This window comes from Erythrolamprus reginae, chromosome 7 (assembly GCF_031021105.1).
Source record: "Erythrolamprus reginae isolate rEryReg1 chromosome 7, rEryReg1.hap1, whole genome shotgun sequence".
Taxonomy (NCBI): Eukaryota; Metazoa; Chordata; class Lepidosauria; order Squamata; family Dipsadidae; genus Erythrolamprus; species Erythrolamprus reginae.
In genome coordinates, this window is record NC_091956.1 from 84,177,890 (window position 1) to 84,197,232 (window position 19,343).

Here is a 19,343-nt window from a genome sequence, read left to right on the forward strand (position 1 = left end):
ACATTTAAATATGTCAAAGGGTTAAATAAGGTTCAGGAGGGAAGTGTTTTTAATAGGAAAGTGAACACAAGAACAAGGGGACACAATCTGAAGTTAGTTGGGGGGAAGATCAAAAGCAACATGAGAAAATATTATTTTACTGAAAGAGTAGTAGATCCTTGGAACAAACTTCCAGCAGACATGGTTAAATCCACAGTAACTGAATTGAAACATGCCTGGGATAAACATATATCCATCCTAAGATAAAATACAGAAAATAGTATAAGGGCAGACTAGATGGACCAGGAGGTCTTTTTCTGCCGTCAGTCTGCTATGTTTCTATGTTTCTATGTATTTAATCATTGGATTTGTACTGTGCTTTATTGTTGTGAGCCGCTCCGAGTCTTCAGAGAGGAGCGGCATACAAATCTAATAAATGAATGAATGAACGAACGAACGAACGAACGAACGAACGAACAAACAAACAAACAAACAAACAAGCAAACACACACACACACACACATACATACATACATAAATGCCTGTGACAGGTAAAAACAATTTAGGTGCTTAAAACAGGACCTTCTTCACCGATTGCTTTGAAATTTAAACACGGTGTTGAATTTGAATGCACACATGTTTTTATGTACCTTCTATTACATAGATGTCACACATGCGACAGGTAAAAACAGCAGCAATGAAGCTGTATTTCATTCACAGAAAGACCATCAGATACAGGAAAAGACCACCACCAAAGGAAAAATCAACCAGTATTTCAGACATCAACTACAAGCAGACTGAAGAGCCCATATTCCCTTCACTTCAAGTAGCACTGAATCCTCCAACTGTTGCTCAATCGTTATCCAAAATCCTGAATTTACAAATCCAGATACTGCCTTTGTATTATTATGCAACAGACATCAAGTTTAGCAACTCTTCTATATAGGGCAAAGTTATTTATTTTCACAGTGAATAGCATAAGACTTATTATTAATTTCCTAAAGGCATGTTTAAACAACTAGCTGGGCAAGCAAAGATATAACTTCATCTTCTTCTGCATTCTCAATTTATGTATATACACTATTAATGCTTATCCGATGCTCTAAAGTGAATTACTACTATCAACCAAGACAAAAAATATATTATTTATCTTGCTCGGTTTTTCAAAACAGCCTAAAGCAAGTAAGTCCCCTTCCCATTTTATTTTCAAATAAAGGATTTAACTTAATAGCCTTCCTCAATTGCACTTTTTTTTAAAATTCAAAGAAAAGTATATATTTGACTTATTTTACCCAGATTTTCTATATTTCTATACCTTTTAATAGGTCCAAAAGTAGATTTCCCGAGCAAGAGTGATCGGATTAATGAGCTCGTTATAATTCATTAAGGAGTGTTGTGTGGATGGCTGCCTACTTTAATTAGCTTTATTACAGGACAAAATTGCTTCATATGCCAGGCTGAACGACAAACACATTTGGAAAACATCAGAGCAATAATCAGACAAAATATGGACCATTCATTAGGCAACCTGTCTAAAGTCATTAAGAGCAAGAAGAATATTAAAGTGATGGACATCCCAACATTATTAAATACATTAAATAATTTTTATATTAAACAATTTTTCAGATCTAATGATTCTTGGACAAAATGAGCAGTCACAATTTTCAGAAAGACGTCAGTTACAGGAAAGATGTTGATATAAGAGTTGTTATTTCCATAATTATAGCACATGTTGACAGTAATAGCAGCTCAAAATTTAGAAGATCGCATTTATTCAGATAATAATCCCTAATGTAGCTCCTCCATGACTCCCTTCAATGGAAAATAATTAGGTGTGCATGTGTGAATTTTCCATTGTTGTGTTGGTCATTAAAAAAAAACCACAAGGACTTCTTGAAGAAATCAATTGAACCCTTCAATTCTCTATCTGAAAAACATCACAGAAAAAAAGTGACTTTGCTGAGAAAGTTTCAGATGTTCAGATTGCTAAAATGGCAACTTTTTCTTCCTTCTAGCAAACACGCAATGAAGTTATTCTTTATAAGATTGACACATCCAGTCAAAAGAAAGAAAAATATATGTAGAAAGCTAGGTAGATAGGCAACAAGACCCAAAAATAAGTTATAAACAGCTTTAGCGGAAGGTTTATTATGGCTGCATATTTTCTAAGATATATAGGGAAAGCAAGTAGGATGCTTGGCTGCATGGCTAGAGGTATAACAAGCAGGAAGAGGGAGACAGGGATCCCGCGGTATAGAGCGCTGGTGAGACCACATTATTTTTATTGATTGATTGATATTGATTGATCGGACTTATATGCTGCCCCTCTCTGTGGACTTGGGGCGGGCTCAAACGTATCAATAAAACACATCTAAATCCAATTAACATAAATAATTGGTTAAAATATTCTAAAGAAAACCCCTCAACATTTAAAAATCAATCGTTCAAATAGACACAACAAACACCCTCCATATTCACTGGTCAGAGGCTGGGGTCTAGTGACCCCAAGCCTGGCGGCATAAATAGGTTTTCAGATTTTTATGAAAGGCAAGGAGGGTGGGGGCAGTGCGAATAATAATAATAATAATAATAATAATAATAATAATAATAACAACAACAACAACAACTTTCTCTCCATATTTTGAAAGATGTTGATTATTGTTGTTGTTATTATTATCTACAATTGAATCACAGTGGACAGTTGTTTCACCGGATTTAGCATTAATTACTAGTCGAGCCCCATTCAGGGGCCTAGGACGACTACTACTACTACTACCGGTACTACTACTACTACTAATAATAATAATAATAACAACAACAACAATAATAATAATGTGAATTGAGATTTTATAATGAAACAGATAAACCATATGGAATTTGGACTACTACTAATAATAATAATAATAATAATAATAATAATAATAATAATAATAATCTCAACTTTTCCCAGTCAGATAACTCAGCACAACAAGGTATCACATATTATTTTATTACAGGCATTCTCACAATAACTCACAACTATGATGCCATTCTTCTGCACTATAATCTTTCCCATTGTGCAGGTAAAAAGAGGTTGAATTGACCAGGCTCTAAGGTGGAGCATCTACATGCTGGCCGGCTTAGTGAAAGAGTGAAGACAAAAGACCCTCTGGAATGTTCTCTCCAATTACCCCTCAGAGTCAGAGCCAATAGGAATATGTGGTCACGTGTAGAACTACATTACCCAGAGTGCAATTTCACTACATTTCGCCTAATGCAATATCTTAAAGAGACATGCCTAAATACAGTCCAACTATCTCTGTCTCTGTGGACAGCACAATTATTATTATTATTATTATTATTATTATTATTATTATTATTATTATTATTATTTTTATTATTATTTAGATTTCTATGTCGCCCCTCTCCAAGGACTCAGAGCGGCTCACAACAATAATACAACATTTATAAATATAATGTTAAAAAACAATTTAAAACCCATTATTATAAAAAAGAAAAACAATCACACAACCTAACAATCCATACATAAAACCATAGTAGCTGGGGGTATATTAATTTCCCCATGCCTGGCGACATAGATGGGTCTTCAGGAGCTTACAAAAGGCAAGGAGGGTGGGGGCAGTTCTAATCTCCGGGGGGAGTTGGTTCCAGAGGGCTGGGGCCACCACAGAGAAGTCTCTTCCACTAGGGCCCGCCAGACGGCATTGTTTTGTCGATGGGACCCGGAGAAGGCCACTCTGTGGGACCTTATCAGCTGCTGGGATTCATGCGGTAGAAGGCGGTTCTGAAGGTATTCTGGTCCAATGCCATGAAGGGCTTTATAGGTCATTACCAACATTTTGAATTGTGACCGGAAACTGATCGGCAACCAATGCAGACTGCAGAGTGTTGGTGTAACATGGGCATATTTAGGGAAGCCCATGATTGCTCTCGCAGCTGCATTCTGCACGATCTGAAGTTTCCGAACACTCTTCAAAGGTAGCTCCATGTAGAGAGCATTGCAGTCCAAATATGGACAAGGATGAAAGCTTATATCCAAATATAAGCTGGTCCAAATATGGACAAGGATGAAAGCTTATATGTATGAAAACTTACTATTGACAGCAGCGAGGAGCTGAATTTATCTTATTAAAATCTGGTAGGCACGCCTTTTTACTTTTTCCATGAATTCTTAAATATTCGTATTAGAAGAACTAGTGAAAATAAAGGACCCCTCGAGGCGAGCTTGACTGCTGGTGATTGTAAGCATGCAGCTTTCTTGGTACTTTTACAGAATAAGCTTGCCTGTAAGCTTAATTCCCTTCCAGGGGAGCCTATTTAGTCTAAGTGCATGAAAAAATTACATTAAGCTAATGATCTTCTATAAATCCATTTTCAGTTGCTGGGAGGTAAGAATTTCCTTGGAGTATCCTCACATGAAAAAAGGAACTGTGATATCCCGAGAGCACAACGCAGTACAAGAAACACGTGTCCTAGTGGGAATAGATTTGGGCTCTTTAAAAAACAAAGTAGTAGAGCAATGATTTTCAAGATTTATTATTTTTTTTAAGCCTGATTCAGATGGTTGATTTAGCTACAAGTTACTAAAACAAAAGTAGACCAAACTTTAACAGAATATCTATAGTTTAACCGAAGATATTCTCTGAAGAAAAATCAGTAACTTTTCTATTTTTCACAACACAACCCTATAATAGGGGCGTACATAAGCGCCCTAGAGTTCATTCCGTCCCCTGTCCTATAGTCTCTCCTATCTCTCGTATTTCTTCTCTACTATATCCTCTATAACCTTTATAAAATTATTGCCAAATTCCATATGGTTTATCTGTTTCAATATAAAATCTCAATTCACATTATTATTATTATTATTATTATTATTATTATTATTATTATTATTATTATTATTATTATTATTATCATCATTAGTATCATTAGTATCAGTAGTAGTAGTAGTAGTAGTAGTAGTAGTAGTAGTAGTAATAGTCCTAGGCCTCTGAATGGGGCTTGACTAGTAATTAATCAGGCGAAACAACTGTCCACTGTGATACAATTGTAGATAATAATAACAACAATAATCAACATCTTTCAAAATATGGTGAGAAAGTTAAAAAAGCAAGCAAGCTATGTCAACTTGTATCTTACACCTTATGGGACTTTCAAAGTTTATTTTCAACAGTAGGATACTTTCTGTTGTCTATTGTATCCTCGAATACAGCTCATCCGTTTGGAACCCATATTGCATCTCAGACATTAACACCCTTGAAAATGTCCAAAGATACTTCACCAGAAGAGCCCTTCACTCCTCCACTCGAAACAGAAGACCCTACGAGACTAGACTTTCAATCCTGGGTCTTGAAAGCTTAGAACTACGATGCCTTAAACATGGTCTAAGTATTGCCCACAAGATTATATGATGCAATGTCCTGCCTGTCAAAGACTACTTCAGCTTCAACCACAACAACACAAGAGCACACAACAGATTCAAGCTTAACATTAACTGCTCCAAACTTGATTGTAAAAAATATGACTTTAGTAATCGGGTTGTTGAAGCGTGGAACTCATTACCGGACTCCGTAGTATCATCCCCTAATCCCTAACATTTTACCCTTAGACTGCCCACGGTTGACCTCTCCAGATTCCTAAGAGGTCAGTAAGGGGCATACATGAGCGCACTAGAGTGCCTTCCGTCCCCTGTCCTATAGTGTCTCCTATATCTCGTATTTCTTCTCTACTATATCCTCTATAACCTTCCTTGTGTATTATTGTGTATTGGGCAAAATAAATAAATAAAATAAATAAATAGTTTAGTCTGAACAGGAACCCATCTGAGTTCTCTTCCCCCCACACCCACTTTTAGAGGAGAGGGTTTTGAAATATTTTTCTTCGATTCATTACAATTGCCAGCCCACAAAATTTCTTCTACACCTGAAAGAAAGCAGAAGCCATCATGCTTCCTGATATATAAACTGTCATTCTTTTGATGACCTGTTGTCTTCAAGATGGAATGATAGTTATGTAAATCGAAGTGACATTCAGAAGACATTAAATCTGTTTATGATAAATTCAATCATTGAATGGTATCTAGATCTACCAGTTCAAGCATGCAAGCTAAATTTGAAACATTGCTGTTGGAAACTTAATTGCAATAGAAAGCTCTATTAACCAAACACTTTCGGTCTCTAAGTAAATCCCCTTCTTATTATTTTATGGTTTTTCTCTTTTACTTGTTTGGTAACAATGAAAGAGCTTGCAAGCCACTAAGAGCTGGGAACATTGTTAGCACTTGGTTAGGGCTGGAAAGAAACATTTGGCGTAAGTAGAGCAATGGAAAAAAGAACCCTTTGAAGACAATGTTTGGAAAACATTCTTTGCAGAGAGTAACAGTGAAAGAGATTGCAAGGCGGCAAGCTGGGAACATAATTAGCACTTGGTTAGGGCTGGAAAGAAACTTATTCGGAGCAAGTTAGAGCAATGAAAAAAAAACCCTGCAAAGACTTAGGGCTTGGAAAACATTCTTTGGAGAGAGTAACAATGAAAGAACCTGCAAGGTAAGAGCTGGCAACATTGTTAGCATCTAAAAAAAGCTTTGAAGTGAGCTAAATTCAGGGTATAAGACACACCAAAGTGTTCAGCCTCTATTGGGAAGAAAAAAGGTGTATCGTATACTCCAAAAACTATGGTAAATAAGATTGCATTTTCTGATCTTTTATTTTAACCCACAATTGTTTTGCTTTGCATATAGTTATTTGAGAACAAAAGGGTAGTTTTGGGGGAGCGACTGAATTCAGTACCGGACTTTAATCATTTATTTTTAAGATGGCTTCTTTTCCCCCCCTCTCCTAGTTCTAGTTGCAAAATTCAGGATAGGCAAAAGCAAACCAAAAAAAAATCTATCAAGAAACATCTTCCGGAAGCTTTTACTACAGCTTTACAAGAGTATTATCATTCCAAGACAAATACAAAAGAAAATATACTATATAATTGTGGAACCATTGATTGCTAGACAACATTATAACTGTGATAAGCATTCATTGCCTTGAATAAGGGAGTATAGTATTAGCTTTAACTTACAAATTTCTCATCTTTCTTAGAAAAGCTATGTGCAGCAAAGTCATTTAAGTGTTCAGTTTCAATTACTTTTGAGAAATCAGAGGAGAATTTGGACACCCTAATTATAAAACTGAAAACAAGATCTGTTTATTTCATTTGCGTGCAGCCTATAATGAAGAAGTTTCTTCTTCCACGATATTGAATTTAGCCATTACTAAGGGCCAAGTGTAAACAAGGCCAAGCAGCAGTGGGCTGCCCCCAGTTTGGACCAGTTCTTTCAACTGGTAATGGCAGCCGGAGGCTCTATCCACCTGCCAGGGAACTGGTGGCAATCTAATTTGAACCCACCACTGAGACCAAAATGTAGTGCCTTCCATTGAGGACCTGTAGACTGCACAGTCAAAAAGAGGGCGGGGAAAATATTTACTGACCCCTCGCATCCTGGACACCAATTGTTTCAACTCCTGCCCTCAAAACGTCGCTACAGAGCACTGCACACCAAGACAACTAGACACAAGAACAGTTTTTTCCCCGAACGCCATCACTCTACTAAACAAATAATTCCCTCAACACTGTCAGACTTTCTACTAAATCTGCACTTCTATTCTGCTAGTTTTTCTCATCATTCCTATCATCCTTTTCCTCCCATGTTGACTGTATGACTGTAACGTGTTCCTTATATCCTAAGATTTTTATTAATATTGCTTCTTCATTGCTTATTTGACCCCTATGACAATCATTAAGTGTCGTACCACATGATTCTTGACAAATGTATATTTTATTTTATGTACGCTGAGAGCATAGGCACCAAGACAAATTCCTTGTGTGTCCAATCACACTTGGCCAATAAAATTCTATTCTGTTCTATTGTATTGTATTGTTCACCAACAAATGATAAACATATCAGAGAGAAAACCTAGGAAAAATACAAACATGGTCTATAGGTGGACATCTCATCCTTATTTCATGGAAACATCTGAAAATATGGATGTTATTATTAAGCAAGATGAATAAATCTGTATGACAAAAACCACAATCAATAATGCCATTTTTGTTTGAAAGTGTACCATGAGTTTGAACAAACCTTTTCTCCAAAGCAGCATAACAACATTAATACATACAGAAGATGATCAACTGTCTGCCTTAAAATTTATGATCTGAAGCCATTTCAGTGATTGGTATGCGTCCAACAATTCTAATATCTACAACGATGATCTAAAAAGCTGAAGTGACAGCTTCGAATTATTCAGTAATTTTTTCCTCAATTAATTCTCATTTACACCAAGGGCCTGTCTGTTTGAAAGGCACAGGCTGCTAACATAAAAAAAAAAGAATATATCCAATACTAATTTCATTTTAATTTATGGAAGGATAATTCTGTTTGTCTTGTCAAGTTATCCTGTTTCTGCAAACAAATATTGTATTTATCCACATTCATCAGGGAACATACAGAGAGAGAGATGTACACATTCACAAAGAATCCGTTGCAACGGATTCCCAGTCTAGATAAGAAACTTGAAAGTACAGAATAATGATGGAAGGAATTGTCAGAGAAGGAAGAAAATGTCTATCAAATAGGGGGGGGGACCCCCTAAATCAGTAGCAGGCAGGAATTGCAAAAGAAAAAGAAATAATGTCTCTCTCATTGTTGTACTTATTTTGGTCTCCTTTTGTTTAACCATATATATGTCATAACATATATATATATGTTTAAAAAGAGGAGATGAAAATAAGTACAAAATGAGAGAAACATTATGGAATAAGGGATGGCACATGCATGTCATAGCATATACATGTCATCCTTTATTCCATTCTATTTCCCTTCACTAATTCTTAAATGCTGAATTTTTTTTAATGAAAAATAAAGACATTAAATTTGTCTAAAAATTCTAAGAGAATGCAATTAGTATTTTGAAAAACAGGGCTTTTTTCAATCGCACACTCTGCTATGTTATTTGCTAGATAAGCATTGTTTCTTAAAATGGTAATTCCCCCCTTTATTCCTTCTTTCTCCCTTTCTTCTCCCTCCCTCCCTTCCTCCCTCCCTCCCTCCTTCCTTCCTTCCTTCCTTCCTCCCTTCTTCCTTCCTTCTCCCTCCCTCCCTCCTTCCTTCCTTCTTCCTCCATCCCTCCCTTCTTCCTTCCTTCCTCTCTCCCTTCCTTCTCCCTCCCTTCTTCCTTCCTTCCTTCTCCCTCCCTCCCTTCTTCCTTCCTTCTCCCATCCTTCCTCCTTCCTCCTTCCTCCATCCCTCCATCCCTCCCTTATTATTTATTATTCAGATTTCTTCCTTCCTCCCTCCTTCCTTCCTTCTTCCTCCATCCCTCCATCCCTCCATCCCTCCCTTCTTCCTTCCTTCCTTCCTCCCTCCTTCCTTCCTTCTTCCTCCATCCCTCCCTTCTTCCTTCCTTCCTTCCTCCCTCCCTCCTTCCTTCTTCCTCCATCCCTCCCTTCTTCCTTCCTTCCTTCCTTCCTCCCTCCCTTCCTCCCTCCCTTCTTCCTTCCTTCCTTCCTCCCTCCCTTCCTCCTCCCTCCCTCCTTCCTTCCTTCCTCCCTCCCTCCCTTCTTCCTTCCTTCCTTCCTCCCTCCCTCCTTCCTTCTTCCTCCATCCCTCCCTTCCTCCTCCCTCCCTCCTTCCTCCCTCCCTTCCTCCCTCCCTTCTTCCTTCCTTCCTTCCTCCCTCCCTTCCTCCTCCCTCCCTCCTTCCTTCCTTCCTCCCTCCCTCCCTTCCTTCCAACCCCACAATTTTCAGCCTAGTTCCAAAAAACAGCTGTGCAATGTGCGATCATTGGAACTTTATTAAAAAAAACTTTTTATTTATTTTTTTTACCGCCAGTTCTGCAAACCAGTAGCATCTTTTACTTCCAGTTTGGGAGAACCTGCTCAAACTGGTAGCACTTGACTCCTGAACTGAATGATCTTGTTTGTGACATGAATTTGTCTAAGAAGAAGCAGGATGAACTCTTAGGCAAAGCATTAAAGGCCTGGAATTGTTTCCATTATATATAAATTGTTTCCATGTTTTTGTTTCAGTCTCCACGATGGATGTAATTCTTTTCTCAAGAAGATGGATGGTGTTTTGTAAAGATGTTTGCTCAGTTATGGAAGGTCTTGGCCAATGTAATTGTGTGGCACTTGTTCATGACTCCTGCAGGTTACCTTGAACGTTGTCTTTCCTCATAATGGAATTAGATTATTGCCTGTGCCATTAATCCACAAGAGAGTTATAGGAAAACATTAAACTACTTTTGGGAGAGAGAAAAAAAGACCCACTAAATAAGAATGGAATATCTATGCAGATCTGAATGTCATAGAAACATAGAAACATAGAAGTCTGACGGCAGAAAAAGACCTCATGGTCCATCTAGTCTGCCCTTATACTATTTCCTGTGTTTTATCTTAGGATGGATATAGGTTTATCCCAGGCATGTTTAAATTCAGTTACTGTGGATTTATCTACCACGTCTGCTGGAAGTTTGTTCCAAGCATCTACTACTCTTTCAGTCAAATAATATTTTCTCATGTTGCTTTTGATCTTACCCCCAACTAACTTCAGATTGTGTCCCCTTGTTCTTGTGTTCACTTTCCTATTAAAAACACTTCCCTCCTGGACCTTATTTAACCCTTTAATATATTTAAATGTTTCAATCATGTCCCCCCTTTTCCTTCTGTCCTCCAGACTATACAGATTGAGTTCTTTAAGTCTTTCCTGATACGTTTTATGCTTAAGACCTTCCACCATTCTTGTAGCCCGTCTTTGGACCCGTTCAATTTTGTCAATATCTTTTTGTAGGTGAGGTCTCCAGAACTGAACACAGTATTCCAAATGTGGTCTCACCAGCATTCTATATAGCGGGATCATAATGTCACTGGACTTCTGTTCAAGGTCCCTTCCAGCCCTATTATTGTGTTATTCTGCTATCACGTGAGGCAGGAAGTGTAGTTGTCGAAGCGTGGAATTCACTACCGGACTCTGTGGTATCATCCCCTAACCCCCAACACTTTACCTTTAGACTATCCATGGTTGACCTCTCCAGATTCCTAAGAGGTCAGTAAGGGGCGTACATAAGTGCACCAGAGTGCCTACCGTCCCCTGTCCTATTGTCTCTCCTATATCTCCTATATCTTCTCTTCTATCCCTATATCTTTTCCTGCTATCCTCTGATAGTTATATTTCACTCCTTTATTTTCTCCTCTATTCCCCCTTTAATACATTCTCCCTGATTATATCCTCTATAACCCTCATTGTGTATTATTTATTGTGTATTGGACAAAACAAACAAATAAATAAAATAAATAAAGTATATTCATAATATAACAAGAAAATATGGTTCTGGGTTCATATGAATTGGAATTATCTGAGCTCCTCCTGAGTTGATATGCTGGAATTATCTGAACTCCTCCTCTTCTTCTTCTTCTTCCTCCTCCTCTTCCTCGTCCTCCCCCCTCCTTTTACTTTTATCCTGCATTAATTTCTAAGATAAAAACACCAGGAATTTTGGAAAATTGAGTTCCATTGGCTAGAACAGTAATAGACTAACACTAACCCCAAAGACGGGCTACAAAAATGGTGGAAGGTCTTAAGCATAAAATGTATCAGGAAAGACTTCATGAACTCAATCTGTATAGTCTGGAGGACAGAAGGAAAAGGGGGGACAGGATCGAAACATTTAAATATGTGAAAGGGTTAAATAAGGTCCAGGAGGGAAGTGTTTTTAATAGGAAAGTGAACACAAGAACAAGGGGACACAATTAGAAGTTAGTTGGGGGAAAGATCAAAAGCAACATGAGAAAATATTATTTTACTGAAAGAGTAGTAGATCCTTGGAACAACCTTCCAGGAGACGTGGTAGATAAATCCACAGTAACTGAGTTGAAACATGCCTTGGATAAACATATATCCATCCTAAGATAAAATACAGGAAATAGTATAAGGGCAGACTAGATGGACCATGAGGTCTTTTTCTGCCGTCAGTCTTCTATGTTTCTATCTATCTAAAACCTGGAAAGCAGACAGGACAGATGTAGATCTAACTTCTGCCAAAGTTGCAGTTCAAAGACAATGGCGCATGTGAATCTTGAAGGATTCCTTAGCCACGGACAAAAAGGGCAAGACAGCAGGTGGCCCCCAACAATTTTATTTCCCCACCTCCTGTGCTAAATCTACAGGTCTGATTCACAAAGCAGCATTTTTGAATTCTCCTGCAATGTAGCGATACTAAGGATAATCTGCATCCTCTTGTACTTCAAACCCACATCTCCTTTGAGATTTTCTGACACAGTAAGCTGTTTATCCCATCTCCTAAAGCCATTTCTCTCTCCCTTCCATTCAGAAAGGAGAAAAGGCTCCTAAGATCTCTGCCTTTCGGTGCACATGACAGATATAAACAGCTAACAGCTGGAAAGGAAGACCCAACTCCTAAGTCAATTATAACTGCTCCTCCCTCACTTGAAAAAACAATCATTCTTAAGAAATATTGGAAAATGCATGATACTTTATATATGTTTTTTCCTTCAATGTTCATATATTCACTGGTTGCCGATCAGCTGCCTGTCACAATTCAAAGTGTTGGTAATGACTTATAAAGCCCTACATGGCACTGGGCCAGAATAACTCCGGGACCGCCTTCTGCCACACGAATCCCAGCGGCCAATCAGTTCCCACAGAGTTGGCCTTCTCCGGGTCCCATTGACTAAACAATGCTGTTTGGCAGGACCCAAGGGAAGAGCCTTCTCTGTGGCGGCCCCGGCCCTCTGGAATCAACTCCCCCTAGAGATTCGAATTGCCCCTACCCTTCCCGCCTTCCGCAAGATGTTGAAGACCTATCTATGTCACCAGGCATGGGGGGAGAATAACTATCTTTTTCCCCACCACCACCTTTTTTCCTAACTGTAATATATTTATTTTTTATTTATTTTATTTATTCATTAGATTTGTATGCCTCCCCTCTCCGAAGACTCCAAAGACATATGAGAATGGTGTGATTGTGCAGTATGATTGTTTTTAATATATATGGGTTTTAAATCTCGTTTTTTAACATTTGTATTTGTATTCTATGTATTGTATTGTTGTTGTTGTGAGCCATCCCAAGTCATAGAAACATAGAAACATAGAAGACTGATGGCAGAAAAAGACCTCATGGTCCATCTAGTCTGCCCTTATACTTTTTCCTGTATTTTATCTTAGGATGGATATATGTTTATCCCAGGCATGTTTAAATTCAGTTACTGTGGATTTACCAACCACGTCTGCTGGAAGTTTGTTCCAAGGATCTACTACTCTTTCAGTAAAATAATATTTTCTCACGTTGCTTTTGATCTTTCCCCCAACTAACTTCAGATTGTGTCCCCTTGTTCTTGTGTTCACTTTCCTATTAAAAACACTTCCCTCCTGGACCTTATTTAACCCTTTAAATAAGAGTCTTCGGAGAGGGGTGGCATGCAAATCTAATAAATCATAAATCAATCAAATCATATACCTTTGTTGTTACCCCAGAGTTCGCATTACTTATTATACCAAAACTGCTAGACTTTGTAAACTTTTGCATAAAGGCTGAGTCTCAGGAGTAGTAAGGTATGCGGCAAAATATATTCAAAGTTCCCACTTGTCAAAAAACCCAATGACCGTTGGGAATAGCAGGGGTTGGAAAGTTCAGATGGTTACAAATCTCTAATGCTTACATTCTGTTTGAGCATTCTACTCTCCCGTGCTTCTTTTATCTGTTTGTCACTCTTCCTGAATGACAAATTAGTAATATGTATAAAAAAGAACTAGGCAAGATTACTTGGGTGTATTGTGTGTATCCATCCCTTCCAAGTCAGCCGTGCTTGGTAAAGTCAGAATTTCTGGTGTTTAGGAAGCGGGCTTGGTGGGGCAAAGTCACTGGCAGCAGGATGCTATAGTGCCATAGTGATGGTGAACCTATGGCATGAGTGCCGCATGTATCACACAGAGCCAAATTTTATTGATTGATTGATTGATTGATTGAATTTGTCCAATACACAGTGTGGGTTTTAGTGGGTATTTATTATTTATTTATTTATTTATTAGATTTGTATGCCGCCCCTCTCCATAGACTCGGGGAGGTATACACATAGTAAAATACATGATGAAGGTAATAGAGGAGATACTCATAGCAAAATATATCTAAGAAATAATAGAAAAGAAGATATAGGAATAGAACATATCAATGAAAGAATAGAAGGAGAGATATAGGAATAGAAGAAAGGTATAGGAGATATAGGAGAGCAATAGGACAGGTTGTCGGTGGATTTTGGTATCTTTGCTTTCAGGGCATTAGTTTGTGGTGCTTGTTCTCCAGCAATGAGTACAGTAATACGTCGTCTTACGAACTTAATTGGTTCTGGAAGTAGGTTCGTAAGGCGAAAAGTTCGTAAGACGAAACATTGTTTCCCATAGGAAACAATGTAAAAGCGATTAATGCGTGCAAAAAGAAAAAAATCACAAAATGGCGCTAGAGTGCCTTCCACCCCCTGTCATATTGCTCTCCTATACCTTTCTTCTATTCCTATATCTCTTCTTCTATTCTTTCATTGATATGTTCTATTACTATATCTTCATTTCTATTCTTTCTTAGATATATTTTACTATGAGTATCTCCTCTATAACCTTCATCATGTATTTTACTATGTGTATATAGATATATACCCACTAAAACCCTCATGGTGTATTGGACAAAATAAATAAATAAAAATAAATAAATAAACCATTTTCGGGGAGGTATACACATAGTAAAATACATAAAGATATAGTAATAGAACATATCAATGAAAGAACAGAAGAAGAGATATAGGAATAGAGGAAAGGTATAGGAGATATAGGAGAGCAATAGGACAGGGGACGGAAGGCACTGTAGTGCACTTGTACTCGCCCCTTACTGACCTCTTAGGAATCTGGAGAGGTCAACCGTCGTCAATCCAAGGGTAAAGTGTTGGGGGTTTGGGGATGACACTATGGAGTCCGGTAATGAGTTCCACACTTCGACAACTCAGTTACTGAAGTCATATTTTTTACAGTCAAGTTTGGAGCGGTTAATATTAAGTTTAAATCTGTTGTGTGCTCTTGTGTTGTTGTGGTTGAAGCTGAGGGCACACAAGAAGAAAAGATATAAAAATAGGGGAGAAGATATATAAAAGGAAGAAAAGATATATAAGATAAAAGAGAGACAATTGGACAGGGGACGGAAGGTTCCCTAGTGCACTTATGCACGCCCCTTACTGACCTCTAAGGAACCTGGAGAGGTCAATCGTGGAGAGTCTAAGGGGAAAATGTTGGGGGTTAGGGGTTGACACTACTGAGTCCACACTTCGACAACTCAATTGCTAAAGTTGTATTTTTTACAGTCAAGTTTGGAGCGCTTAACATTAAGTTTAAATCTGTTAATATTAAGTTTAAATCTGTTGTGTGCTCTTGTGTTGTTGCGGTTGAAGCTGAAGTAGTCATTGACAGTCAAGACGTTGCAGCATATGATCTTGTGGAAGTTCCCATCTTGGAAATTGACTTATTTCAGATTCAACTCTGAATTATCAAAATTCCGTTCTCACAGAGATCCATTTTTTAGGTCCCGCTTAGTGACATGGCCTTTCTCAGCACTGCCCCGGCAAAACAAATTATAAATTTAAACATCCGTGTTCATTTCAAGCAAGCAGGGGGATGGGAAGCCTCACAATTGTGTTGGCCAGAGTAATGCATCTCTTGTCATCAGAACCCAATATTACAGACTGACAGTGTCTGGAAGGGGTTATTGCATATCAAATCATCCCATCCCATTACTGCTGAGACAATATTGTTTTCTCCTGGAGCGAGTAGAAGAGCAATAAGAAAAACTGTTGCATTTTATATTACTTTTATTTCTACTTAATGGTGCTGGCTCTCAGAGATATATCTGACTCTCCCTGGAGCCTGACCTTAGTGTTTTCTTAGGAAAAGACACATTTTGTTTCAAAAACAGTTAAGACTTAAAATGACCATTGGGGATACAATGAAAACACGTTTGATTTTGATTTTTAAAACCTTTCCTTTTCTGTCTTAGGAAAGCAAATGGCAGAATTCTCTTTGCCTTCAATTAAATCCTTTCCTTCCTTCCTTCCTTCCTTCCTTCCTTCCTTCCTTCCTTCCTTCCTTCCTTCCTAGCTTCCTTCCTTCCTTTCCTTCCTTCCTTCCTTACTGCCTTCTTTCTTCCTTCCTTCCTTCCTTTCCTCTCCATCAATCTTCCTTCCTTCCTTCCTTCCTTCTCTTCCCATATGCAAAATAACATACTATCAATCTTAAGTTGCATTACAATAATTTGGTTTTTTTAACTTCGGTATTCATAATCCATCCAATGCTGCCTCCTTTACATTTGACATCTGGACAAACATAGTTATTTAAATTTCTTATATGAACTTTAAAAGCTGTTAGTTAATACACTTTTTAGACGGCTTCTATTCTAATCACATCTAATCATTTTGGCCATAGTGCTTCAATCTTCTCCATGTATCCTTAATATCAGTTTCATCTATATTTCTTAACCCTACTGTTATAATAGTTGCCCTTTAAAGAAAAAAACCCAAAAAAGCAAACATTCCCAATCATATCCACTAAATGTTCAATTTTATCTAACCGCTACAGGGATCATTGGTTGTTGTTATTGTTGTTCTTGTTGTTGTTCTTCTTCTTCTTGTTGTTGTTATTGTTGTTGTTATTATTATTATTGTTATTGTTATTAGTAAAAACCCACTAATATAATCTGCACTTGGAGACCGAAGCTTTGGACCAGCAAGGGACCCACAAAATTATTATTGGGTCATCCTATGGCAATTGGTCTAGTAGTGGTCAAGACACTAGGCTTGAAATTGGGAGACTGTGGGTTCTAATTCTAACTTAAAGATTAAAGCCAGTTTGGGCCACTCAACCAACCCAACCCACGTGGGAGGGGGGGAAATAGGAGAGGGGAGTAATATTATAATAGGTACATTCACCACCTTGAGTCATTTATAAAAAATAATAAAGTGGAAACTACAAATAAATAAAAATGGGAATTGGGTTAATTATGGGGAGTTACCACTTTGCCTTATTGACATAGTGACTGCAGTAACATTATGTTTCAAATTAACATTTTGTGTTCAAATTAAGACAGAAGTCAGCGTTGCCTTGGTTATCATGTATAAAATATGATTTTAGATTGAGTTCCCGCTGTGTACATAGCTCCATTTGTCTCTACACAGTACACAGTACACTAAACACAGCAGAGACAAATACATGCCTTTTGGTTGACTCTATTACACAACATTACTGTCCTAATATGCTGACACACAAATTCATGTGCCCTAAAGTGATGGAAGTTTCTTTTTATCTCTTCATTCATCATTTTGAGTACACGTCATATTTTTCACAAAAATGTAGCTGAGGTGGTGACATTTAAAGAACATGTCTGCCTTTAAATCAAGTACTATATGGCATGGTGGTGATGATGATGATAATTAATATTAAATAAATTTACCTTGAATGGCAACGGCTCTTCGGTAAGTGGGCTAACAGGAAGTGAGTTGATACTGGTGGCAGGACTCATATCTGAGCTCTAAGATAAAATAAGAAAAAAATTCAAATTTAGACTAGGACATATTATCATTGTTATACATTCAGAAACATAGAAACATAGAAGATTGATGGCGGAAAAAGACCTCATGGTCCATCTAGTCTGCCCTTATAATATTTCCTGTATTTTATCTTAGGATGGATTTTATCCCAGGCATGTTTCAATTCAGTTACTGTGCATTTACCAAACACTTCTGCTGGAAGTTTGTTCCAAGCATCTACTACTCTTTCAGTCAATCAATCAGTCATTTATTTTCTCTGACTACCCACTCATCAAGAACCCACTCACCAAGGGTTAAAAACTTGGCAGTAGCAAAATAAGATAATAAAGCATACATTTGAAAAAATACAGACCGTATCATTACAAAAGACTTTTATTATTATTATTATTATTATTATTATTATTATTATTATTATTATTATCATTATTATTATCATTATTATTATCATTATTATTATCATTATTATTTATTGGATTTGTATGCCGCCCCTCTCCGTAGATTCGGAGCGGCTAACAACAGTAGTACAAAACAGCATGTAAATCCAATACTAAAACAGTTAAAAAACCCTTATTTGTAAAACCAAACATAGTATAGTATCCTTTCCCCGTGCCTGGAAAAAGAACCAGGTGTTTAAAGCATTCTTAGTTTGGAAAGATCAGAGCCACTATAATATAGAGCAGTGTTTCCCAACCTTGGCAACTTGAAGATATCTGGAGCCAAGCCAGAAACAGATGCCATTAGTATAGAAGATGAATTTGTACAAAGACCCTCTTTTCCATTGCTGTCACCAGCCCTTCATGGAGGATCTGAGAGTTATGGTGGATCCCCAGACTACATGCCATCTCCATCCATGGAAGGATAACCCTAGTCGGAACTAATTATGGCAATCTGGGTAAACTAGACAGGAAACCCAGCTAGCTTAACTAAATCTACTTTGTTGTAAGGCTCTGTAAACAGAATTTATTTATTTATTTATTTATTTATTTGTTTGTTTGTTTGTTTGTTTGTTTGTTTGTTTGTTTGTTTGTTTGTTTGTTTGTTTATTTATTTATTTATTTATCAGATTTGTATGCCGCCCTTCTCCGCAGACTCGGGGCGGCTCACAGCAATAACAGTACAATGTAAACAAATCTAATATTTACGTTAATTTAAAACCCCAATTTAAAAACCAATCATATATACAGTACTAGCATACCATGTATAAATTTTATAAGCCTAGGGGGAGGGAAAGTCTCAATTCCCCCATGCCTGACGACAGAGGTGGGTTTTAAGGAGCTTACGAAAGGCAAGGAGGGTGGGGGCAACTCTGATATCTGGGGGGAGTTGGTTCCAAAGGGTCGGGGCCACCACAGAGAAGGCTCTTCCCCTGGGTCCCGCCAAACGACATTGTTTAGTTGACGGGACCCGGAGAAGGCCAACTCTGTGGGACCTAACTGGTCGCTGGGATTCGTGCGGCAGAATATTGAAAACTTGAAAGTACAGTCCTCTCTCCCTTTTAATTGCTCACCCCATGAGGAAATATATTTCCTTTTTCCCCCCTCTGACCATTAAGCAACTGTGGGATCCTGTCCCTCTTGGTTTTTTTTAAATTTCCTAGACAGCATCTTTTCTCTCTTTATTGTCAAAGTCACCTACGCAACACATCCCATTACAAAATCCATAGAACCTGGTAGACCTAACATTCACACCCAATCAGCTTTGTTACGCTTTAGTTTAATTAT

The 19,343-nt window shown here is 37.7% G+C and overlaps 1 protein-coding gene across 4 annotated transcripts in view; it reads right to left on the reverse strand.

The window, feature by feature from the left end:
- Positions 1–19,343, reverse strand: part of CCSER1 (coiled-coil serine rich protein 1) — a 580,273-nt gene that overhangs the window by 295,124 nt on the left and 265,806 nt on the right. For all 4 annotated transcript variants that reach the window (XM_070758007.1, XM_070758006.1, XM_070758008.1 and 1 more), the window contains exon 7: positions 17,526–17,603. In XM_070758007.1, coding sequence (XP_070614108.1) covers positions 17,526–17,603 — 78 coding nt within the window. The remainder of the gene's footprint in view (positions 1–17,525; positions 17,604–19,343) is intronic.